This window comes from Lycorma delicatula, chromosome 1 (assembly GCF_047948215.1).
Source record: "Lycorma delicatula isolate Av1 chromosome 1, ASM4794821v1, whole genome shotgun sequence".
Classification (NCBI taxonomy): domain Eukaryota; kingdom Metazoa; phylum Arthropoda; class Insecta; order Hemiptera; family Fulgoridae; genus Lycorma; species Lycorma delicatula.
Genome location: NC_134455.1, coordinates 228,926,309 through 228,953,422, shown reverse-complemented (window position 1 = coordinate 228,953,422; position 27,114 = coordinate 228,926,309). Strand labels below are relative to the sequence as shown.

At 33.1% G+C, this 27,114-nt stretch overlaps 1 protein-coding gene across 2 annotated transcripts in view; it reads left to right on the top strand.

Moving 5' to 3' along the window:
* Vps13B (vacuolar protein sorting 13B) overlaps positions 1-27,114 on the top strand; it is a 368,739-nt gene that overhangs the window by 42,084 nt on the left and 299,541 nt on the right. For both annotated transcript variants that reach the window (XM_075373949.1, XM_075373942.1), the window contains exons 7-10: positions 188-446; positions 7,197-7,354; positions 17,413-17,559; positions 24,964-25,084. In XM_075373949.1, the coding sequence (XP_075230064.1) occupies positions 188-446; positions 7,197-7,354; positions 17,413-17,559; positions 24,964-25,084 (685 nt within the window). The remainder of the gene's footprint in view (positions 1-187; positions 447-7,196; positions 7,355-17,412; positions 17,560-24,963; positions 25,085-27,114) is intronic.

Here is a 27,114-nt window from a genome sequence, read left to right as displayed (position 1 = left end):
TCATGTTGAATTTTTAAATCAACTTGTTAAATATAAGGAACAATTCAAGTCATAATAGCCTAGACCTAATCCTGAAGCAAATAATAAATGATTAATATTATTGTATACATATTATACACCTTTCCTATGCAATTTTTATTTTTTATATAAATATATATGTAATAAAATATGAAATTTATGTTTGTAGGAGCCACTTTTATACCGTTGTTTCCTTACCATGCGTTTGAGTCGTACTTATGTCTCAATAAGTGCAAATAGAGCTTCATCTACAAGGTTAGATGTATTCTGTGAAAAAATGGCTTTTACATTAAGTGACCCACAAGTTCCAATGTTAATGAGGATGGTTGCTCTTGCTCTTGCTCTACAGCGTAAACAGCTGACTCCCAAAATGAGTATTGTTACATCTTCTGACAGCATTCAGGATTCTAGTATTGAAGAAGTCTTTGGTAAGTGTTTTTTATTGCCAAAAACGTTGTTCTTGAAAAAAATAATGTATTCTTTTTAAAAAAATAACTGAAAAAAAAAATTAAAGGTGGGGAGTTATGATAGAGAATTTTTTGTAAATTACTAGTAGATGAATTAAATTTGTATTTATGTGTATAAATCTGTGCAGTAAAAAATGTACCTTTCAAGTGTACCATATATTTCTAATAAGCTAAAATTTTGATTTGAGCTAAGGTTCATATTAAGAATGTAAGTGTTTATAATTGAATGCTTATTTTATTGGAGAAATTTATTATCAGGGTTCAGTTATCCTAAGTTATTCTAATTAGGTCATCTTGAGTTTCGACAAGATCCAAATCTCAAGTACTAATCATATCCTGACTCTGTAAGGGAAGACTATGTGGCAGTTTTGGTTGCTACGCCACCCCCGTCTGAACTTAGTCCTTATGGGCTTTACTGGAGATCATCTTCAGAACCTCTGCAAAAGGCATCTCTCAGCCTTCATTTTGCCTCAGTCAGGATGTCACTGATGTGAATACCACATGAAATTAATTCACAACTACCTACCAGATAAGTTAGAAGTTGAGTTCAACATGCAACCTTAACATAATACAAAACAAGAAGTAAAAATATAACTAAATAAACAAAATGCTACAAAAAAACATCAAACCTTATAACAGAAGAACAACAAAACTACAACACAGGTAAGACCAGGTGGAACCCTAAATTCCCTTGGCAATTTGTTTCTTGTCAGGTACCCAATGAAATTTTCAATGATTACCTATTCGACCTGGTTTTCCCAATTCTCACGGAGATCTATTGTCAACTTGATAATGTTGAGCCGACAAATAGTCTCTGTGCACATAAGTTTGTATTTTGCATATTCATAATTATATGGTATTGTCATTTAATTGTCCACATTCTGGACACACACCTGAATCCACCAGGCCAAACTACTGGAGTTTGTCTCAGAAGGCACCATGACCAGAAAGAAATTGCGTCACATACTTGTTAGGGTGAACCCAAGGGGTGCCCTGCAAACTAACAACATCTGGGGAAAGATCATGCATTTAACACCCACCCTCTGCCTCATCCTATCTGGCCTGCCATAAAGCAGTGCCATGTCGTTCTGTCTTATTAATTTTTTTCTGAAGTCAATTCATCTGATTTCTTAACAGCATAACACTGTTGTTTTTCTGACTTTTCATAATTAAATCTATCGGTTTCACACTTGTGATGATCAAGATTGCTTCCTGTGAAATAGTACGGTAACGTCCCATTACTGTTAATAGTATAAGGCGTTGAGCTCTTAGCCGTCGATAACTTCTAAACTTTAGCCTGTCAGCCCAAACAGGTGTTGCATATAGCATAATTGCCTTGCACATGCCCTTATACCTAATACTCATAGTCTTAAAAGTAAGTTCCCAATCAGGATTGATCACTTGTTGAACACTAAAGAAGGCATGACAGGCCTTCTTCGCAACATAATTAAGGTGCTTCTTGAACTACAATTTCTCATCAAGAAACACCCCAAGGTACTTTTGAAGTTGAACATATTTAATACAAAGGCCTGACATTGAAACACGAACCGGACGCCTCACTACCAAATGACCTTTAAGAAGCATCATCGTCGTATTCTCAGGGCTGTTGATGACCACCACAACTCAAGTATCCTGTATGCCTGGGTGGCTCGGAACTCAACCTCCCTTCGTGAGCTTCCTACGACGAGCAGGAGACCATTGTTGGCATAAGTCACGATGAGACACCCACTGGGCAGTCTTAGCTGCAGAAGGGAATCAAACATCACTACCCACACCAATGGACCCAACATGCTGCATTGAGGACAACCCTTGGACAGCGTCTTACCTACCTCATGCCTGCCCTTACGGAGCAGCACATCTCGGTGCCTGAAGTAACTTTGCATTACTTGCAATTCACTATCAGTGCATTGTCTCTTTTGTAATTGATGAATGACAAAAGGCCACCATAGGCAGCAGGTTATTAAATGCACCAGAGATGTCCAAGAAAATTCCTAATACATATTTCTTCTCGCTAGCTCTTATCACACCCATCATGCAGAGTATGGTGTCTTGTACCCTTTCCAGGACGAAACCTGTTCTGACTCCATCAGTAAGCTTTGTGAGATCAGCCTCTCATTTGTTCGCAGGTGCAGAACCTTTTCGAAGACCTTACCAATAACTGGCAGCAATGTCAAGGGCCTACATGACGAAGTATCAATGGGATCTTTGTCACCTCCTTTAAACAACAATTTTAACAATGTTGGAAGCAGGGTTTCTTCCAACATACAAAGTAACCATCAAATAGTAATTTTGTTAAACATGTGTGTGATTGTTTTCACACTAACTCCAATCAAGCAAAGAAGGAGCTCTGCCATTATTTAACAAAGTCTGGGGCCTTCCTACCTAAACTGCAGATAACTTGACGCACTTCAGCATCAGTAATCTCAAAGGACACTACACCCCTGCGAAACTGAGAACTTCACACCATATCTGCAGATGGAATGCAGTTTCTCCAGCTTCACTGTTGTCAGGCAGTAAATTGTCAAGTAATTTGCATAAGATCTCAGACATGTCTGAAATTTCACCAAACCGAGTTGAGAGGGCAGACAGAAGAACGTTGTAATGTCATATGTGTTCCAATACTGTATAGATGATTCCCCAGAGATCCTTGTTTCCCTGCTCATGCACAAAGAAATGCATTTTACTAAAATTTTATAAATATACAGCAGTCCAAAACTTTTGAGTCACTATATGTGAGGTGTGTACAGTATGTGTAGGGTTTCTTTAGAATAACTTTCAGAGCATATTTTTGGACTGTTTGAATTTGACTAAGGTGACAGTCAAAAATCCACCCCATCCCACTATACCATAACATATCAATGACTGAGTTACACTATCAAGAACAGTATGTGCATCTTTTATTGGTAAAATAATTTCTAACCTATGATATATATATAAAAAAACATGTTCGCAATTTGTTAGCAAGATTACATGCATGGGGAGCCTAAGATAAGTTTTCATCAACAATAATGCCCAGATGTTTAGTACTGATACTTTTTTTATTTTTGCATTAGAGGATGGAGTATATTGACATGGGTTTAATTGTTCAGACAAGTGTAAAGATCAGGAGGAGGCTCTGAGTGGGAATCAGATGAAAGAGTTATGTGAAGAGTTTTGGTTATGTTTAAAGTTAGAACATTGTTATTCTAACCAAACAGTTTTGCAAAATGGGGTAGCAGAGATAATTATTTATGTCAACAGAGTCACCCTCTTTATGAATAGGAATTACAACAGCCTCTTTTAGTGTATCAGGGAAAATGCTTGTCTTCAACGAGAGATTAAAAGTATGTGCCAGTGGGAAGGAAATGTGCTGTATAATAGTCTTTAAAGTTCTAGCAGAGACATTGTCATCTCTGCAGACAGTGTTAGTCTTGAGATCATTGATAAAAGACAAGATTCCAACTCAGATATTGGGTCAAGAAAAATAGAATATGGTACAAAATTATTAGCTGGTCTATTTACTGGAATAGCGGTAATAACTGTAATTTTACGAGCTAACTTTGTTCCAACTGAACAAAAGTCTTGGTTAAAGGTATTTGCTATGCCTTGATGATTTGTAATTACAGCATTTTCATATTTGATTTTGGTAGTGGAAGTTTTTGTTTTGTTTCAATCACAGATATTATTTATGACATTCTAATGGTTTTTTGTATTATTATCAGCTTCTAGATACTACATTTTAAAGTAATGCTGTTTAGCCTGTTTATAATTATTTTTATCAAATTACGATAATGCTTATAAAAATTAACTTGATCCACAGAAGGAGAAAGCTTTTATTTATATAAAAACTTGTCTTTTTTTTTTTTTTATTTAGTGCTACATGTAGTTTATCCCTTACCCTAATTGAATTTACAATGCCCACGGTTATCCAGGGTTTAATAGGAGCTGTTTTAGGATGAACCTTGTAACAATTTACTAAAGAGTTATCATGTGTGTGTTTATGTAATGAATTCATAAAACAAATTAAAGCAAGATTAGGATTATTGTACTCTAGAACTGAATTCCAGTTCTCAGAAGCTAAATGTAGATTTAGTTTTCATAGATAATTTTTTTTTAACTTTGTACTTTGGCCTATCAGTACGGGTCATAACAGTACAATTTTTTATACCAAGTATTACAGAATAATGATCAGTAATTTTTATATAGATGGTTGCTGATGAAATAGAGTCATGTGATTTACTTGTTTTTATAAAAGTGTGATCCAGACATGACTCAGTAGTACCTTCAATTCTAGTTGTATCATCATTAATTAAATTAAAATAATTTAAGGAATTCAATGCAGAGAGATATTTAACTTTGAAGATGGAATGATTAGTCTCAAGGATATAGAAATTAGTATCTCCAACAACGATAGAATAAGTGAAGTAATTTTGGCAACTTAATAAGTTGCATAATTCCTCAATGAATGTAATTTTATTGGAAGAAGGAGATCTGCAAAAAGAAAAAAATATTATAAGATTCTTTATGCAAATTGAATTAAAGTGAGGCAGTATTTGCAGTTTTTAGTTTACAAGATAAATTAACATTTTGAATATACAAATTATTTGTAAAAATGGCAATACTATTGAAACTGTTAAGGTTAGGTTAATCTACCTCTACAATTAAGAGAAATGTGGTTTTACTACAATGGAGCTCCAGCACATTTCAGTCAGTTATTAGATTTCCTGCATGAAAAATGGATAGGCCATAGAGGGCCAGTGCCCTGGCCTACCTGATCACCTGACTTAAACCCTCTTAACTTCTACCTGTGTGGCCATTTGAAATATATTGTTTATTCAATTCCAATATTCAAAATTTTAATTATTACTTCCACAAAGGATCCAAAATAGATTTCAACAAATTAGGAATACTCCCAGAATTTTTGTATGGTTAAGACTATCTCTCTGAAAAAAAAAGGAGACTTCTGTCATTTCTAATGGCGGACACTTTGAACATTTCTTGTAACTTTTAATGATTGTTAACTGTTAACAATTAACATAAGATTATTACAGGTATTTTTTTAATTATTAGGTCAATTATTGTGAGAAAATTATTACTTAATTAGTTACTAATTTACAATACTAAAATTAACAATAAATAAAAACAATTAACATTTAATCGAATTGAACATTTTGATAAAGCTAATATTTATGGAGATATAACAGATTGAAAAATAAACATGGCCACCATTTTGTAATTTGGGAAGGTATTTAAGTCCTGATTTTATGCTAATTTTAAAACCTGATTTTATGCTAATTTTTGTTTCTAAGATGCCTACCAAATATTAATGTGATATAAATTTTTATATAAAAATAACAAAATGACGGACAGCGGAAGAACAAAAGCAAAATTGCCATTTTTCGTAAGGGTACTTTTTGTGTTTAATTTTACAAGTAGAATCTGAAAAAGTATAGCCAGCCCACTATTTTATCATACATACAGTGCCTCTAATTAATAGGGAATGTTCAGTTTTATGATTTTTTCTTATTGAGTTCTTATTAATTCTCTCGTCAAGATTTAGTTAGTGATTTACTGTGTCAGTGTGTTGTTCATGAAACATTAGTTAACAGAGTATGTTTATGCTAAGAGTTATCCACTGATCTTAATCTTTAATCATCTGGAAAAAATAGATTAGTTAGTAGTAACTTTTAGTTCTTTTAATTATTTTATCTCTGGATAGTAACCAAAGAAAAATGAGATGTTACAACCAGTAGTAGCTGTGTGAGAATTTCAGTTCAGGAGTTAAATGTAATTTTTTAGTAGGAATTTGCTTTTTCATAAACTAGGCTTAGAGTGTTATTAATCAGTTTTTTAAATCATTATGGCTGTCAAAAATGTGTTTGAAGCATTTTTTTTTAGTTATGGACTGCAGAAGACAATTTAATGTAAAAATTGATGTACAAAATATCAAAGTTGATTGGAATTGATGCTTTATACTTTGTAGGCATTAGGACTTTAACTTAAGTGTTATATCATACAAAAAATTGTTTGAATATAGATTTTAAAAACTTATACCTTTGAGGCATATATCTTATTCATTTATTCACATTCCATCTTCTGGCTGTTAGGCTCATTTCTTACAAATATATTAAATGATATTTAATATATATTTACATATAAATATATATATATATATATATATTATATTAATATAAAATATATTATATTAATATAAAATATAATATATTTATATTATTATTTATATATATGTATAAATAATATATATATTTATGTTTATTTATGTATATATTTATTTGTAGTTTTGTTTGGTATTGTCCAGATATAATAAACTACTCTGTTAAATAGTTACTCTATTTAAAATATTATGAGTTCTTTGTCTTTGACCACCATTAATAGAATTTAAAATAAAAAGATCAGGTTTTTTTTAAATGTATGTGCAAGATTTGTGATTTAATATAAGTCCACAACCAAAAAAAACGCTTCAGAAAAATCTTTGATTGCTATAATGGTTATTAACAATTGATTAATAACAATCTAAGCCTTGTTTATAAAAAGGGAAATTCCTACAAATAAATTTATATTTAACTCCCTGACAATTGGTTTATCATTGCATAACAACTGATATTATTTCACTTTTATGCATTCATCTAATAAATAAAGAAAAAAGTTTGTTGATAGATTATTATTAGTACCTCGGATTGTATTATTGAGACTTAAAAAAAATTGTTTTAGTTGATGAAACTCCTGTTGGAATGAGTTGGGGCACTTGGGTTTGGAGTTGGGTATCATCAGTTCCTTACCTTGTGGGTGAAGATGGTTCTTCATTGCATCCTCAGTGTCATACAATGCAGTTAGGTTTCTACATAGAGACATTTAGCCTTGCTCTTAAGGTAAGTATTTTAGTTGCATATTATTTGTTTTATTTTGAATTATTAAAAGAATTGAGAAAAAGTGACATGGCTGAATCTTAGAAAATGTTTTAATTAAAGGAAAGAAAAATTAAGAGTAACCTGGACATCACAGATGAACACTTTATGATTGACAGATTTGTAAATTGAATGGGTTGAATTGTGATGAGAACTAAATTATTATCTTACTAGACATGCAGCTGTCACTTGAGTCTAGTTGATACCCATTCCAACTGCCTTCCTGATATGTTTCACCAGTTGAAATCTTTTTTTTGTAGTGATTTCAATGTTGCATTCACAAGACTACTACTGGCTGGCATACTTTTGACCTCACTAGACAGCTTAATGTTTTCAGTTTTAGCTTCATTTTTTCTTTAATTCCCTGCCCTCTTCTCATATGTTTTCCTTGGTGATATTAGTTTTATCAGTACTATTTGAGAAGAATTGCAATGATGTACTCAATCTTCAAAGTTTATTATGTATGTTGGTTGGATGCTTATGCTTCCTGGACATTCATTAAACATTTTTTAGTTGAAATATTCTCCTTTGTGCCTTTCTTGAATTCTATGAAACCAGTAATTTTTAGCAGCATATATTTTCCACTGGGCTGTTCTAGTTGCTAACTTGTTGCAAATCGGTTGTTTAACAGATGATTTTTGAAGTTGAAGGTTATGAAATTCAAATTCTAGTAAAAGTTATATGGATTAGTGGATGCCAATGTACTTTGGTGATTGGGGTTTAATTAACCACATGTCTCAGTAATAGTTAGCCTGACTGTACAAGACTACACATCATTTACAGTCATGCATATCATCCTCTTCTCATTGGTCCATGTGTGGTGGGGGGTTGCCCAATTTATTGTTTACTAGTTGAAGAGATTACAATGTACATATTAGAAATAAATAAAATATTTTAATACCTTTCATTGTGATTTTACCAAAAATCTGATGATAGAACTTTCTATCAGTTTATTGGCCTACATTTATTATTTTATTTTTCTCACGACAGATACTTTAATGCATACCACAAATTAATTACCACAATCACTTATCACAAATTAATCAAGTTAATCACAAATTAACTTACCACAAACTAGAAAATTAAAATAAATCTTTCCTTTAAAATTATTTGCAACTGGAAAATGAATGGTAGTATGTGATCTTCATCCGTGGTATCCTGTACAATGATAATGAAATTTTGAACCGGATGTTTCTGTTTCTGAGCAGTACTAGATTACTGCAAGAAATTTAATATTATCATATATATTTTATGCTAGAAGAGTTTTTGATAATTTTTTTTTTCTTTTACTTTAAATTTTGATTTTTTTGGTTCTGTCTTTAATTTTATTATCCCAGTAGGGAGACTTTTACATTCCCTATCGGAATTAGCTAAGTTTTATATAGTTTCCTTTTTTATTATTTTAATTTTTATATTTTAAAGACTCCATCTGCGATATTAGTTTTGAGTTTTATTTCACTTTTTTAACTTTTGTTTTAATAAATTTTTTATTATATAATTTATATTAGTTTTAAACCTTCTTTAGTTTTATTATTTCAGTGTTATTTTACCTTTTTATTAAAGAAAATTTCGGGCAATGATAACGCACAAGCATTTTTTCGCCCCCCCAAAAAAAAAGAAAAGTGATTCTTCAAAAAATTAATACTTAATTAAAAAAAAAAACTGCTGTTGAAGTAGACTTAAGAGTAGATAGTAACATTTTTTTTTACTATTAAAAATTTATTGGTGTTTTATAACAGTTCATTTTTATTTTTTATCTTATTTTATTTATTTTAACGGGCAGGCAGGAGTAGGTTTCGTGATGAACAAGAAAATAGGGAGGAGAGTGGAGTATTTCAAGACGCATAGCGATAGAGTCATTGTAATAAGGATAAATTCAAAACCTAAACCGACAACGATTGTTAACGTCTATATGCCTACAAGCGCCCATGATGATGATGAGGTAGAATGTGTATACGAAGAGATTGATGAAGCAATTAAACACGTAAAAGGAGATGAAAATTTAATAATAGTTGGAGATTGGAATGCAAGCATTGGAAAAGGCAAGGAAGGAAATATAGTGGGTGAATATGGGCTGGGCAAAAGGAATGAAAGAGGGGACCGACTTATAGAGTTTTGCACGAAGTATAATTTAGTAATTGCCAACACCCAATTTAAAAATCATAATAGAAGAATATACACTTGGAAAAAGCCAGGCGATACTGCAAGGTATCAGATAGATTATATCATGGTTAAGCAAAGATTTAGAAATCAACTCGTGGACTGCAAAACTTACCCTGGAGCAGACATTGATAGCGACCATAATTTGGTGATAATGAAATGTAGATTGGGGTTTAAAAACCTGAAGAAAAGGTGTCAGATGAATCGGTGGAATTTAGAGAAGCTTGAGGAAGAGGAGGTAAAGAAGATTTTTGAGGAGGACATCGCAAGAGGTCTGAGTAAAAAAGATAAGATAGAAAATGTAGAAGAAGAATGGGAGAATGTTAAAAAGGAAATTCTTAAATCAGCAGAAGCAAACTTAGGCGGAATAAAGAGAACTGGTAGAAAACCTTGGGTTTCAGACGATATATTGCAGCTGATGGATGAACGTAGAAAATATAAGAATGCTAGTGATGAAGAAAGTAAAAGGAACTATCGGCAATTAAGAAATGCTATAAACAGGAAGTGCAAACTGGCGAAAGAAGAGTGGATTAAAGAAAAGTGTTCAGAAGTGGAAAGAGAAATGAACATTGGTAAAATAGACGGAGCATACAGGAAAGTTAAGGAAAATTTTGGGGTACATAAATTAAAATGTAATAATGTGTTAAACAAAGATGGTACACCTATATATAATACGAAAGGTAAAGTCGATAGATGGGTGGAATATATTGAAGAGTTATACGGAGGAAATGAATTAGAAAATGGTTTTATAGAGGAAGAAGAGGAAGTTGAGGAGGATGAAATGGGAGAAACAATACTGAGATCTGAATTTAAGAGAGCATTAAAAGATTTAAATGGCAGAAAGGCTCCTGGAATAGACGGAATACCTGTAGAATTACTGCGCAGTGCAGGGGAGGAGGCGATTGATAGATTATACAAACTGGTGTGTAATATTTATGAAAAAGGGGAATTTCCATCAGACTTCAAAAAAAGTGTTATAGTAATGATACCAAAGAAAGCAGGGGCAGATAAATGTGAAGAATACAGAACAATTAGTTTAACTAGTCATGCATCAAAAATCTTAACTAGAATTCTATACAGAAGAATTGAGAGGAGAGTGGAGGAAGTGTTAGGAGAAGACCAATTTGGTTTCAGGAAAAGTATAGGGACAAGGGAAGCAATTTTAGGCCTCAGATTAATAGTAGAAGGAAGATTAAAGAAAAACAAACCAACATACTTGGCGTTTATAGACCTAGAAAAGGCATTCGATAACGTAGACTGGAATAAAATGTTCAGCATTTTAAAAAAATTAGGGTTCAAATACAGAGATAGAAGAACAATTGCTAACATGTACAGGAACCAAACAGCAACAGTAGCAATTGAAGAACATAAGAAAGAAGCCATAATAAGAAAGGGAGTCCGACAAGGATGTTCTCTATCTCCGTTACTTTTTAATCTTTACATGGAACTAGCAGTTAATGATGTTAAAGAACAATTTAGATTCGGAGTAACAGTACAAGGTGAAAAGATAAAGATGCTACGATTTGCTGATGATATAGTAATTCTAGCCGAGAATAAAAAGGATTTAGAAGAAACAATGAACGGCATAGATGAAGTCCTACGCAAGAACTATCGCATGAAAATAAACAAGAACAAAACAAAAGTAATGAAATGTAGTAGAAATAACAAAGATGGACCACTGAATGTGAAAATAGGAGGAGAAAAGATTATGGAGGTAGAAGAATTTTGTTATTTGGGAAGTAGAATTACTAAAGATGGACAAAGCAGGAGCGATATAAAATGCCGAATAGCACAAGCTAAACGAGCCTTCAGTAAGAAATATAAGTTGTTTACATCAAAAATTAATTTAAATGTCAGGAAAAGATTTTTGAAAGTGTATGTTTGGAGTGTCGCTTTATATGGAAGTGAAACTTGGACAATCGGAGTATCTGAGAAGAAAAGGTTAGAAGCTTTTGAAATGTGGTGCTATAGGAGAATGTTAAAAATCAGATGGGTGGATAAACTGACAAATGAGGAGGTATTGCGGCAAATAGATGAAGAAAGAAGCATTTGGAAGAATATAGTTAAAAGAAGAGACAGACTTATAGGCCACATACTAAGGCATCCTGGAATAGTCGCTTTAATTTTGGAAGGACAGGTAGAAGGGAAAAATTGTGTAGGCAGGCCACTTTTGGAGTATGTAAAACAAATTGTTAGGGATGTAGGGTGTAGAGGGTATACTGAAATGAAACGACTAGCACTAGATAGGGAATCTTGGAGAGCTGCATCAAACCAGTCAAATGACTGAAGACAAAAAAAAAAAAAATCTTATTTTATTTTAAAACAGATTTTAATGAAAGAAACCAAACATTTCAACTTTTTCAAAAACTTCTTTTAAAATTAAAACTTTTTCAAAATTGTTTTATTTATTTATTTATTATAACTTACATTAGATTTATCTTCTTCCATGTAGTGTCTCCAACTGATTAATACACTAAGAGATTTTTTCCAGTGGCAGAATGCATCCTGGTATATGCCTTACGAAATAATGTATGAGTCCCATAGCAAATTTTCTTTTATCTCTTTTTCATTCATGTCATTCAGAATCAGTCTTTAATTTTTGGAAAAAGAATGAAGTCTCCAGAAGTCAAACTTGCTATCGGGGGTTAGGGAAAATGTTGTATCATTCTTTGCCAAAAAATTTTAAATTAGACATCAAATGTGCATGAACATTTTGGTGTAGCATCCTCATTTTGAGTCCATACCTTAGGTTTTGTTTTCTTTATTTGCTTCCTTGAACTCCATATTACAACCTAGTAAAACTGTTTATTGTTGTTATGACCATGTGTGATGTGCAGTATAGATGATATTACTTGCAAAAAAGCTGATTAATATCGCAGATTTGAGCAATTGTATACTTAATTTGAAATGCTGTCAGTGACAGTAACATTATACAGACCTCATGCATTCATCCCTATCAGCTTTGTAAAACATTTTCAGAGATTCTGTTAATAAGTCTTTTCAGTTAAAACAAAATTTCACATAAACATATTGCTCTTCAAGAATTTTGTTTTCTTTTTTTGTCAGGGAATCACCACAAGTGCAAATAGTAGGCCAGAAATGAAACATTGTAGAATGAGTGAAAAATGGAATTTTATTTCTTAAGAATCTTATTACACAGTATCAATAGTGAAATTGTGAGTGAAGGTACATTGGAGTGCTATTTTGTAAGTTTGGTTTCTTTGTGGACAAACTTTTTTTGCCCATTTTTCTTAAACATTATGAACTATTATTTAAAAAGGAATACTTATTTTTGTAATGTTGCAAGTCATTTATAAAATGTAATACTTAAGGACATTAATTCATTATTTTAAATAAATTCTTGTTAGTATTAACAAGAATATAACATTTCCATTGCAAAACATTTTTTTTGTGATTTTTTCACAAAAAGTATTTGTTGAATGTTATGTTTTGATTGTGTGGTTGCTTTTTTCAATGTCAAATTTAATGTTTTTGCCAATTTCATATTGTTAAAGTGTGTCAGTTATGTGATTGACTGTGTTGTAGGTAAAATTTAATGTGGTTAATATTAAGTATGTTTTTATGTAAGTTTGTTCTGATTTAATGTTTTTAGTTAGATGTAAAACATATGGCATTGGGATCTGCAAATGTATTTAGTACATGTGTAATTGATCTTTTGATTATTTTTTATTTACAATTACCTTGGATTTCTGGGACAGATGAATTTATTTCTATATACTTTTACTTACTGAAATATTGTAAAAGGTTTTAGTAAATTTTGTGTGATGTTATTAGAAATATATTCTGTATTAACGCTGTGGTGCAATAGGTTAAATCATGAGACTTGCTTACAGAAAACCAGATTTTGCAAAGAAGATGCAAGATGAAGAAGCAAAGATTTTTGGTCATGTCACAATTATACACATAAATAAGTATATAGTGTGAAGAAAAAACTGCAGGGCCTAGCCTCTGCAGCTTTTTTTTCCACTACACATTGATCTGCAGAACACTTTACACTATACACATATACTACACCAAGAACACTACACAATTTAAAACGTATACCCTTAACACAACTACACTACAACATCTTACACTATTTCATCTTACACATACACTCGGTGATGTTGCGACTCCTTATGAAGCGCAACCGTAACCCAAGGTGGGAACTATCAACTTGATGGGTGAATGGCTCTACATAGTGAGTCTCGAACAATGTTCTCTGGGCACCTGGGCGAACCCAGTTGTATTTAGCTCTAGTTCCAGTATATGTGCACTCCGCTGGAGTGGTTATTTATGTCACCGGTACTGGTGGGACCAAAATTACATGTTTAAATGAAACTACTATGATGGTTGGTGATCCATCTGATAAAACCACCAAAAAAATCTTGTGAAAAGGCCTCAATCATCGTTGTCTGATGAGGATGTCAGTAACGAAGAAAACAACACAAATTGTAGAGCAGCCCATTCAGTGCTTATAAATATTAGAGCCATTGTTATGCAAATTACTCAGGAAGGTGGCTTCCTTCACAAAGTCTTGCCCTTCCTGATTAACATGGTAATAACAGGATCATGTGGCTCACCAAAGAACATAAAAAAATTAAGAGATGAATCTATATTAATTGAAACTCATAACGATGAATAGATTAGATCTTTCTTATGTGTTACTAATATGAGCAGTATAAACATAAGTGCATTGTGTCACAAAATGATGAATACCAGCTGAGGAGTCATTTTGTGCAGAAACCTTCTGGAGCTAAACGTAGTGGAAATAACTGATGAGCTTCGAACACAGGAAGTTGTAGGTGCGAAACGTATAATGAAACAGCAGAGCAGAACAGAAGAACCAACACCTTCTCTTATACTAATGTTTAATCTCCCAGTATCATCTAAGAGGATTAAAGTGGGTTACCTGTCGGTTTGGGTATGACTATTCATAGTGTGGAGAAAGATCCATACAATTTGCGGATCACCAAAACAATCTATTCTCGGGCTTATTCATGAAAGAGAACTCCTTTCATCATCTTCTGCAGTGGCAATTACCTTAGCAGAATCTTTCCAGTCGGTGTCTCTTACTTTATCATATAGTAATGAATTTCAGTGGTACAAGACACAGATGAAAGTATTGCTAAACATTGGTAATTTGGTCAGTGAATTAAATGTTCTATTCACATTCAGTGAGTTGTCACATGCACTTAGAAACCCCCGTGACACCTCCACTAGACTGACAACATTCGTCTCTGTATGCTGTCACACCTTTCTAATTTGGCATTGCAACAGCTATTGAACGTTTTTAATGATTTACTCCATGCACAAGTCTTCCCACCCGTCTGGTCAGAAGCCGTTATTGTACCAGTACTTAAACCTGGTAAAGACAAAGCAAGCCCCTCAAGCTTGCGCCCTATCTGGGTAGAATGGTAAACTGCAGGCTTACATGGTATACGGAGAGACATGGCCTTTTATCTCCAGAACAGTGTGGTTTCCGACAGGGATGATCCTCCATTGACCATTTAGTGTCATTGGAGGCAGCTATTCAAAATGCTAGCCTACTATGCTAGCGCCTTATTGCTATCTTCTTTGATATCAGCAAAGGGTTCAACACGGCCTGGCGACATGATATTCTATGCGCCCTCAAAGAATGGGGAGTCAAGGGGAATATGCTTGCTTTTATTAGGGGTTTCTTAAGTGACCGAACTTTCTGTGTTCGTGTTGGAGATTTTTTCTTGGGTAGCATCATCTTGGAGAATGGAGTACCTCAATAAGTGCCACCTTATTTTTTATAGCCATCAACAGTATTACTGGATGTGTGCAGCCACCTGTCTCATGTTGTTCATTTGTTGATGATTTTGCTATAGGTATTGCATTCCGTTCGGCAGTCACAGCAGAGAGACTATTACAGAGCACTATATCTTGCCTTGAAGCTTGGTCCAAGGTCCAAGGCTTCACATTTTCACCTGAGAAAACAAAATGTGTAGTCTTTTCTTGTCTAAAGGACTCCTTTATTCTGCTGGTCCTTCTGAGTGGAGAGCTAATTGCTATCTCTCCTGATGTTAGATTTGTAGGTTTATTTTTTGAACCATCTCAACCACATAAAAGAATTAAAAACAAAATGTTCCAAACATTTAGATATGTTATGAGTCCTTAGCATTACTAATTGGGGTGCCGATCGTCAGTCATTTATGTTACGATTTACTATCCCTTAGTTCGTTCCAGTTCAGATTATGGTTGTCCAAATTCTTCAGTGCGCAATACTGTGCTTAAAATGCTGGATGCTGTACATCATGCTTCCCTTCAGCTTGCTACAGGTGCCTTTAGATCAAGCCCTGTTGTAAGCATCCATGTTGACTGCGGTGAGCCATCACTTTGGAATAGATGGGACCAGGTTTTAGCATCTTATTTTATCTGTCTTAAAGGACAGCCAAATCACTGGGCTTTTGATGCAGTCCTTGGAGATCCTTATCTTTGAAGATATGAGGACCATCCACATTATACTGCACCTGTAGGTATTTGTACCCTGTGTTTACTACACCTTATAAATGTCGGCGCACCTTCCATTTTTCTGATTTATCTGTTTTCGTATCTTCTGTGGAGAACCAACCTTATTAATTTCATGTTTGACCTCACAATATACAATAAATAACAAACCACCAATTTTCTTTCAGCAAATGTTTCACCATATTCTCTCCAAGACGAACCCAGATGCAGTAGTGTATACAGACAGATCGAAACAGTACAGTACCATTGGATGTGCATTTATTGTTAATGACTGAACTTACATGTTTGGTCTACCTGGTCTTACGAGTGGCTTTACTGCAGAACTATACGCTATACATAAGGCTCTGAATAACATTAACACTAAGTACCATCATATCCTTGTTTGTAGCGACTCATATATTGCTCTCCAAGCCTTAGAAATTCTTTATTCCAGATATCTTATTGGCACCGACATACAATGCAATTGCTGAGTTGAACCATTTTAACACACAAGTGAATTTCTGTTGGGTTCCTAGTCACATGAGGATTCTGGATAATGAATGTATAGATTCCACTGCTAAAGATGCATGTAGTCAACCGTCCTTCACCCGTGTTACTACATTCTTCTTTTTTAACCATGTCAAATATGCACTTTGTGCGATGTGGCAAGATGACTGGATTGCCACAGTCGACAACAAACTTCACTATATCAGAGATACTGTGTTGCCATGGGATTCCTCCCACAGGAAAATTCACTGAGAGGAAGTGTTCCTCTGCCGATTGCGGATAGGGCATACAAGAGCTACTCATGAGTACCTAATGTCAGCGGAAAATGCACTGATAAGTGTGCAATGCAACTACCACATGACTGTGCGCCACATTCTTGTGGATTGCATACATTATGCGGTCTTGCATTGTAGATTTAAATTGCCCAGAAATTTTTATCAAATTCTGGGCAGTAATAAAGAAGTTGTGGACCAGGTATTTTTATTTCTCCAAAGTATTAGTCCTTTACATACTTTTTAATATTGTTCTTAAAATTTTTTTTTATAGTAGTTGTATATTTTTGAATTTAACATTTTAAGTTTTTTATTTTGTCTTTGTTTTTAGCATTTTAGTTTGAGTTTTAATTTTGTTTTTAAATTTCTACTTTAAGTTTTTATTTTGTTCTTGTCGTATTAAATTTTATTTTTATATTTCATATTTTTGGTTTTCGGGGTGATAACAAAAATGTTTTTGTCAAAAAAAAAAAAATTAGTCACGATTTTTGCCCAGAGTTATTTGCTTCATCAGAATATTTTATTGTGAGATTTTATGGTGATATCTCTTATTGTATCTATAATTTGTATTTGGTATGTTTTTTGATGAACATGTTATTGGTGTTTTAGCTTTGTAATACAACAGTAGATTTACAAGGTTGTTTGATGGAACTGGAATCTCAAGACAGTGATTGGACTAATGTTCTGATGGGTATCAGTCATATTAGTATTGTTCCTTCAGGAGATTGCTGTTGTGGCACTTCTGAACAAAATCAGGTAATTTCTAATTATTTTTTAAAGATGTTTTTTATTTATTGATTCTGTCTCTATTAATTTTAATTAATCTTATGGACGGTTAACTGTTAGTTTAGTCTAATGGTTAAATTCATCATCAGAAAATCAGCTGATTTTTGAAGTTGAGATTTTTAATGTTTAAGCTTTTGTAAAGGTAGTTGCTTTTATATGGATTTGAATGCTGGCTGTGATAGCAGTCTTCTTTGGTGGTTGGGCACTTCAATTAACCACACATCTCAGGAGTGGTCAACCTGAATCTCTTCCAGAATACATGTCTACTTACCAGTAAATGTACCCGTTTACACTTAACATTGCACTGTGTCAGGCCTGGCAAGCTGCTAGCAGTAATTGCATTTGCCTATACAGACAGGGTTGTATATGAATATGTAAGTTTTTATATGAATATGTTTCTTTTCTTTTTGGTTTCTTTATTGGTTATTTTCATCCAGACCTGATATTAGCTGGAAACTGGTTGGAGAAATTTATATATCGATGATTGTTTGAACATATAATTTAATTAAATTTTAGTTAAAAACTTGTATATGACAAATACAGATGCACGCATACATGCATGGATAGACTGACATATATATATATATATATATATATATATATATATATATATATAATAATATATTTATAATTAAGAAATATTGTAGCTAGGGACTAGTCCCATCCATGGCTGACTACCTTTGAAAGTCAAGTATGGAATGTTCTTTTAGAGAAGCTTTGCTGTCCCTCCTGTAAGAGAATGGGAAAAGGCTACACTCAGATATGGCTGGCAGCCACCTGGAAGATAATGATGAATCAGAGTGTCTTGAATCACCTACAACACCGACTAAACAGACAAAAAACAAAAAAAAGAATAAATAAATTATATAGCTACACATAACATCAGCTACAAAGTGGGAAACTAAAAAACCTCATGGATGAATTGGACAAACAGAGAATCCTAATTGTCATATTACAAGAAATGAGAAACACCAGCTGGGAACTGTTTGAACCACAAATATACAGAGCATACAATGGTGTACCCGGAAAGAGAGTGATGAAACAATGGCTGCAATTTGGCATTGGATTTCTAGTAAATCTAAAAATAATACACTCCACAGTAAATTTTAAAGCACAATCCTCAAGAATAGCAACCATTACACTAAAAACCATGAATAAAATTTACACAATCATAAATCCCCGTGCTCCAATTAATGTTAAAAATAACTACAACAAATCTAAAAAAGAAGACAAAGTTTTCTGGGAACTCTCCAACCAAAAAATAAACCAAATTAAAAAAAAATATATCAAAATTCTAATAGGAGATCTTAATGCCCAACTTGGCAGAGAAAGAAGGTACAGAGATATCACTGAAAGTGGATATCACAGAAAAGAACCAGCAGAACTAGTAGAACTCATGTTTAACCTCATATTTAAATTGATAACTTTAAAAGGAAACCAAACAAACTTAAGACATGGAAACACCCTAATTGGACTAAAGGGGAGTGGCAGCTAGACCATATGTGCATGAACAAGTAATTTCATAGAGAAATATATAATGTCAAAAGTTCTGAGAGTAATAGACACTGGTTCTGACTACTACTTAATCAAAATGAGATTCACTTCATGAAAAAAAAGAAAAAACAACACTGGGAGAAGAAAGAAAATTATGACAGACTCCGAATAATCGGAAGTAAGAAGTATGAATAATAAATAGATAAAAGCACAAAACTAATAGACAATCGGGAAGAAATCATTCCAGTACTTAAAAACATAACAAACAAAGCTGGCACCTAAAAACCTCTATAAAAAGCATCTATGGTGGAACTCTGAGTCTGATAAAATGCATGAAGAAAGACACAGTTCATGGTTAAAGTTCTAAAGTCACAAAATGGAAGAAAACATCAACCAACTGAAAAACACGAGAAAATTGTTCTCCAAAACAATAAGGAAAATAAAAAGACGATCGCAAGTACTCCTAAACTCAAATGAAGAGAACTACTATAAAACCAACTTAAGAGACTATTATAAAACATACAGTAAACAACTACAAAGGTACAAAACCTCCACACTGATACTAAAAGATAAAAATAGTAGACAAGCACACACAATAACAAACAAAACACAGAAATAATGGCAAAAGCATTCAATTAGTTATTAAACTGTGAGGATCACATAGGACCCCTAGAAATAAACACAAACATAGTAATTAAAACAAAGACAGAAATGATAAACACTGAAATATATAAGAAGTACAAAATGCCCTCGGAGAACTAAAAAATTATAAAACCAGTGAAGACCAAATTGCACAGAGTATGGAAATATGCAGTGGTGAAAATTAAGACATCACTTCACATGGCAATAGCAAAAATCTACCAAACTGGAAAATTCCCAGAACACTGAACAAAAGCAATAATACACCCACTTCATAAAAAGGGTAAAAAGAGCTATCCAGACAACTGTAGAGGGATCTCTCCTAGATTTCACATACAAAATCTTCTTAAGAATCCTATACAACAGAATTAAAGACCAATTAGAGGAAGAACTAGATAATTATCAGGGAGGATTCAGTCCGTGGAGAAGCTACCCGAAACAGATAATAACATTAAAGTTTGTGATGGCATGTTACAAGAGAATGAGCAAACCACTAGCTATAACATTTGTAGACTTCAAAAAAGCCTACAATTGTATTCACAGACCCTTGTTGTTACAAATTTTGAGACATCTAGGTTTCCACCCAAAACTAACCAAAATGATAGAACTAACATTAACCAACACAATGTGAAAAGTAAGTTTTAGAGGAGAAAACTTTCAGACCCATTCATAATATGCACTGGACTAAGACAGGGAGATGGACTATCCCCACTCTTTTTCAACTGTGCCTTGGAATTCATAATGAGGAAATGGTATGAAGTAAATCCCAAAAACATATTTATCAGAAGAAAGAAAATATAAAACTAAACTGCCTAGGGTTTGTTGACAAACTAGTTTTTCTGGAAAATAGTATCCAAGAAGCTAAAAAACAGATAATTTGCTACAGGAGATAGCACAGAGAATAGGCTTAAAAATCTCTTTCAAAAAAACAAACTTAATGTTAACTAACTCTCCCCCACTTACAAACAAAATATCAGTAAATAGTCACAGATTAAAGTAGTAGAAAAATTCAAATACTAGGAGAAATAAATCATCACATACAACTTAAACAAGGAACCCATCTGTAGAAGTAGAATCAACAAACTAACAATATACAACACAAAAAAAATGCCTCTCAATAGCCACCAAACTCAAACATTACAAAACAGTTATCCAGCCTGTAATAATATATGGTAGTGAAATTATATTCAAAACAAGCCATACAGCAGACATAGACAAAATTCTAAAACTTGAAAGAAAAATAGCAAGGACTTGTTTAAATAAAAGATATTACAAAGAAGGACACTGTAGGATAATATCGAATGATGCTGTTTATAAGGAAATGGTATCTGTAACAATCACAGTCAAAAAGAAAAGGATTTCCTTCTTTGGTTCTTTGGATCTTTGGTTCTCACACTGGTTACCTACCATATTTACTATCATAATCATATTTTGTTACCATATATATCCCTAATTTAATATTGGCGGATGTCAACGGTAGCAGCACAGATGTCAGCAGGAGCAGTATACGTATACGCTGGTTGGTACAAGCTGTGAGCTTTATGTAAAATATCAAATTTAAATAAAAGAAAAACAAAATTTTATAAGAATAGTTTTTAATCAAATAAAATAAACTTACTATGTTGGGATTTGTGAAACAATGTACTATGTTGCTTATGCTTCTCTCTCTCGAGTTTTATAAAAAAAAAAAAAAAAAAAAAATTACAATATCTCAACACATCAAAAAATATCTCCAACAGCGATGGACACACATTACTTATAAAAAAAAAAAAAAATTACAATAAACATATTTGAATCAGAACTCCCATAACTAGTCTACTTGTAGAACCGTTATTACATAACAACTTGTATACATCAAAATTTAACAAAATAATAATACTACTTATGAAAATACTTATGATCATAATACTTATGATAGTATGTGGCTTACTTATATAGTGGCCAATCAAAAATTAATTTTAATTACAATTTTATACACAATTTATCATTTTAACTTGTTATAATTTCAATAATAATATTTTTTAATGTTATAAAAAACAAATCGATGGATAAGAAATCTGATAAATCCATGAATGTCTTTATGGAATGGCCTTTGTTTTCAAATTCTTATACCTGTATTCCGTACAAATCACAGTCTATAATTTTCCTGATCAACACTCATCTAACCACGATGAAGTCCCGCATATAGCTGACGCTTTCCGATGGTGTCATAAGTCTAACCCCACCACTATTTCTCTGAATTGTCAAAATCTGTGAGTATGTGTACTCACACATACATAACACTCTTTGTATAGAAAACGTTGGTTCATTTTTCACGCATGATGTCATATTTCTTAAAATTGTATTTTAAGAAGGAATTTGATAACTAATGAATCACGCTGTTATTAATTTAATTTTCACATTTTAAAAAAATATTGTCAGTCGACGTATTAAGAAATCCATATAACAAATAATTTACAATAAAATAAAATACAAATAAATTCACCAATTTAAATAAGCCAATTCAATTTAATTTAAATTTAGGTCAGAATTTATAATGTTACAAAGCATCACTCCCGCTGCGCAGATGACCACGCAGTTCTCCCACCATAGCAGTGCTGTGGCCCCACCACTCTCAGACCAGACTCCAATAAAAGAGAGTGCACGAGAGTGAATTTTAATTCATCGTCGATCACCACCTGGAGAAGACCAAGAAGAAGACAGAAGAACCTGGCCGCCTCAACGTGGGACCTCCTGGCAGATACCAACATCTCCACCGGAGCCAGTTCCCATGGCTGGCCAGCCGAAGGAACCGCTGGATGGAGACGCTATCTTCCCGCTCCAGCCCGCCGGGCTTAAATCGTCCTGACCGGCAGACTCAGCAGCAGGAGCCAGCCCAGTGTGGGATCACTTGGGGAGAACCACCTCAGCTGCGCCGGCAAAAGACGACCGACGCCGACCCAACACTGTTGTGGGGCTCTGGGGGCCACCACTGCCATGCTGTAGTGGGGACCCAACTGCTGCTGAGGGGAAGTCTGATTTCAATGGATGAGCCACAACTTCCCGACTTCACCAGAGACCAGCTTCTGGACCCAACAGCTCCTCTCAGAGCTAACACAAAAAAACAGCCTTTTTCAGCACTACCACAAGGTTATAAATTATGAGCCGTCGAAGCCATTCAATGATAACAGCCCTTCTCAGGGCTACCATAAGGTTATAAATTACAACGAGCCGTCAAAGCCGATCGACGACAAAAATAGCCGTTCTCAGGGCTGCCACAAGGTTATTAGGTTACAAAGAGCCATTGAAGCCAATTGACGACAACAGCCCTTCTCAGGGCTACTACAAGGTTATTAAGTGCCACATGAGGTCGAAGCCATTTTGACTTTCCAAACCTTGTCTCAAGTTCAGATTATTAAATTCTTCATTTGTCAGGATTTTAAAAATTTAAGAGACTTTCTGTGATATATAATGTAAGATTTTGTAAATGTCATGGTTTCTCAACATGCCCTAAACATTCAAGTTTACAACTTTTGTAATCTTCACCAGCTCAGTTTTTTTTCATTTTATTGAGTATATTCTTATTACTGATACTATCTATCCAACATCTCTCCAGTTGTTGCCGGTAAACACATTTTTTTAACATTTCAAGACACTTAGACATTATTTGGAGATTGTCTGTGCCTCTACACCATATAATAGGTTTGGGAATAGAAATCTGTTCTAGTCTTATTCTGAAGTTCAGTTTGTGACTTCATAAATGTTTTTCAGTCATAATAGTCGCATTAACTGATTCAGTTAGAATTTTAATTTAAGTAATACATAAGTGTATTTTTCAGTTCAAATTAATGTTGGAAATGATACATGCAGTTTATTAAATTTTTCCATTAGTAATAATTGTTTTGTGCTTGTTTGTTTCATAACAGAACTTTATCTAAATGTTAGATGGTGCAAGTATTTTTTTAGATGTAAATGGTTTCAATTATTTGGGGTTGTCTTCACAATACCGTGTTGAACATATTCTTGGGTAATGTTAAGATTTACTGGGATAATTTCACATTGTATTTAACTTTATTATTCTACTTTAAAAATTGACTATATTTTAATCTTGTTTTTTTTTGGGTTTTTTCTGTTTTTCCCCCGCAATTTTTTTTTTTTATGTTACATATTACATATCATTAGTAATTGATCATGTTATAATTATAAATATAATCTAACCAAACTTAACCTTGACCACCGAACGAAGGTTAGCAAGCAAAGCAAACGTAGATAAGTTTGGTTAGATTATATTTATAATTTAAAAACCTCCAAATACCATATAGTTATAACTATAACATTAGCAATTATAATACATAATACTTAACATAAAAAAAAAAAAAAAAAACATTGTGGGGAAAACAGAAAGACCCTGTTTTTCTTCTGAAACCTGATCTACTCATTATGCTAATAACACGGCTTATACTCAATTGCTTCTCTTCTTTTACAGTATTTTGAATTTTATCAGAATTTAAATATACTGTTTAAATTAATCTTACTTGTATTTGATAACCTGAACTTGATCTTGGCTGAATGGAAAATATTTTGTGCCCAAAGTCATTAATAGGGTTATCATGTGTTCTGTTGTAATGTATTCATCAGCCATTGACTCTGTTGTTCTACCAGTTATAGCATTGTTTATTTTCTGTAACTGTGGTTTATTTTTTCTGGAGGACTTGAACTGAAAAATATATTTTTTTTATCTATTATTTCTTTTTTGTTAATATTACTTTTTTCTTTTAATGCTATTATTGTTTTATCAAACCAACTTATTTTTTAAAACATTGTATTTAATAAAATTGATTTGGTTATAATTTACAAAATGGATAATTTAAAAGAAAAACTGGATAATTTATTTTTGGTTCAACAGTTGCAGATCTTTGTTACATGTTTCATTACACAACAAATTCACAATGATTAAATGATCTGTGAATTTAATTTAGGATCAGTGTGGAAGTTTTTTTTTGTATATTAAAAATAATATTTTCAGTGAAATTTACATTCATTCTATTTGTTGTAATCTATTTGTTAATAATAATGGCATTGTAAAAGACGGGTAAGTTATTTCCATAACTGTCTATAGTTGCAATATCACTATAAAAGGATGGTCTCTAACCTTGTTTATATTTGGATGGTGTGCAGGTACTAATTTAAGGTTTTGTTAAGTTAAAATGAATGTATTTTCTGAGAAAGATCTGTTTCATCAGTAGTTTATTCTTATTTCAGTTAACTTATTTAACATGTGGGTCTCGTCAGGATACTTTTCTTTCGGGATCATTATTTGGTAATACTACTTCAAGAAGAATTCAAGAAAAGTCATGGGACTACCATATTGCTACTGTAACTGGTAATGATTTATTTTCATTTTAATTTTAATTTATGCTTTTATCTTTGCTATAGATCTTCAAATTTAATAACCAAAATTAAAACCTATACTTAGAAAAGAAAATTCAGACTAATTTGTGGTAATTGATATTTTAAATTGTTATTTTCGCAGTTTGTATTAAATCATTTTTTAATTTTTTTGTATTAGTGTCGGTAATTTAGTTAACAAAATTACGAGAGGTTATCTCTAAAGTAAAGAAACGTTCCATTGTAAAAAAAATTATTCTGAAAACTATAAATATTTTTTATTCCTTTTAAACTACATAACTTATACTACTTCTCTATATAATCGCCACATGAATTAAGACATTTATCTTACCGATACACCAGCTTCAATATATTCTCGTCATATTCTTCTGCCGCCAGTCCATTTAGCCACTGATTAACAGCATTTTTAAGTTCATCATCCCCTGCAAATTGCTTACTGCTCAAAAACTTTTTCAATTTCCCAGTCAAATGGTTATCAGAAGGAACTAAGTCCAGACTATATGTGGGTAATTGTAAATTTCCATCCGTATGTTCTCAGTAAGTCACATGTCAGATTCGCAACATGTGGACATGCATTATCATGCAGCAGGACAATGCTGTTGTTCCACTGCCCATGTCATCAATTTTGAATGGCATGCCATAACTTACGTAGAGTTTTGCATTAGGCTTCTGCATTTATAGTTTTTCTACATGGCATGAAATCAATCAGCAGTATGCCATACTGATCCCAAAAGACTGTGGCCATCAGTTTGCATCCAATTGGTTATGGCTTGACCTTTGTTGGTCTGGTTGGTGATTGATGATGCCATTCACTTGATTGCCATTTTCTCTCTGGTATGTAATACAAAATTCATGTTTTATCGCCAGTAACAGTCGACGCATTTTTCTGTGTAGCACATAAAAAATTCCAAAGCAGATCCCATTTGGATTTTTTGTGATGTTCCGTTAAGACATGCACAAACCTTTCTGAAATCTAAATGGTCATGAACAATGTGACTGATAACAGCTCTTGAAACATCAAGAAAAAGAAGGGCCAGGTTGGAAATCATTGAGCAACAGTATTCTCTGATTTCATCATCAATGTGTTTCAACAAGTTCTCGGTAATTATCGAGGGCCTCCCCAAACGTTCTTCATCATGCACATTGATTCTGTTATTTCTAAACCTTTCACACCATTTTCGGACGTTTCTTTCATTCATTACGGTATCACCGTACTCAGCAACCGATTGCTTATGATTTTCAGCCGGCTTAACATTTTCATGGTTTAAAAAACATTTGCCTTCGCATATTTCACAGTCGGTGGCAGCATCAATTTTCCTATTCATTTTGTAGTGTAATAACTCACATGTAATCAAAGATACTACAATGCAACAACTTACAGATAACAATACAGTGTGTATATTACTAGCGTGGCCATGAACGACAGGTTTGCCAACCGTAAGGAGAGAGATTTCCCACCGGTCTTTACTTTAGAGATATCCCTCGTAAAGTGTTTATAAAAGTAGAATGAGGCATGAGTTTACTTTAATGTTGTGATGTCTATCTGAAGAATGGTTGTCATTAAACTCATACTTATATTTAATGGTTTGTTAAACATAATAGGATTTGCAGTATCCTTAACAGGATTTGCAATAGTATAGTACATATTTTTTCAAGCTTTTCATGTAATGTTATTTTATTATTTTTTCCACAATTGCTAATTTTTAAATACTCATGTTTTTTGGTTAGTGTGTTTTGTTTTTAACGTGTTTATTGCTTCAGTGCTTTTTACTCCATCAAAAGTGTTGTAATTATATTATTATTGTTGCTAATACTTTTCCTTTGTAGCTTATCTAAAGAAATTATTTAATCTTTAATTTTTTGAGCACATCTTGAAATGGATAAAGGACCAAGGGAGAGTTTTCTGACATCAGTCCTCCATTGTCAGGGAAAAAGGAGGATTTCGTTACAAAGTTAAAGCCACCGTTGATAAACTTGATATGGTGAGCTGGATGGAGAAAATTT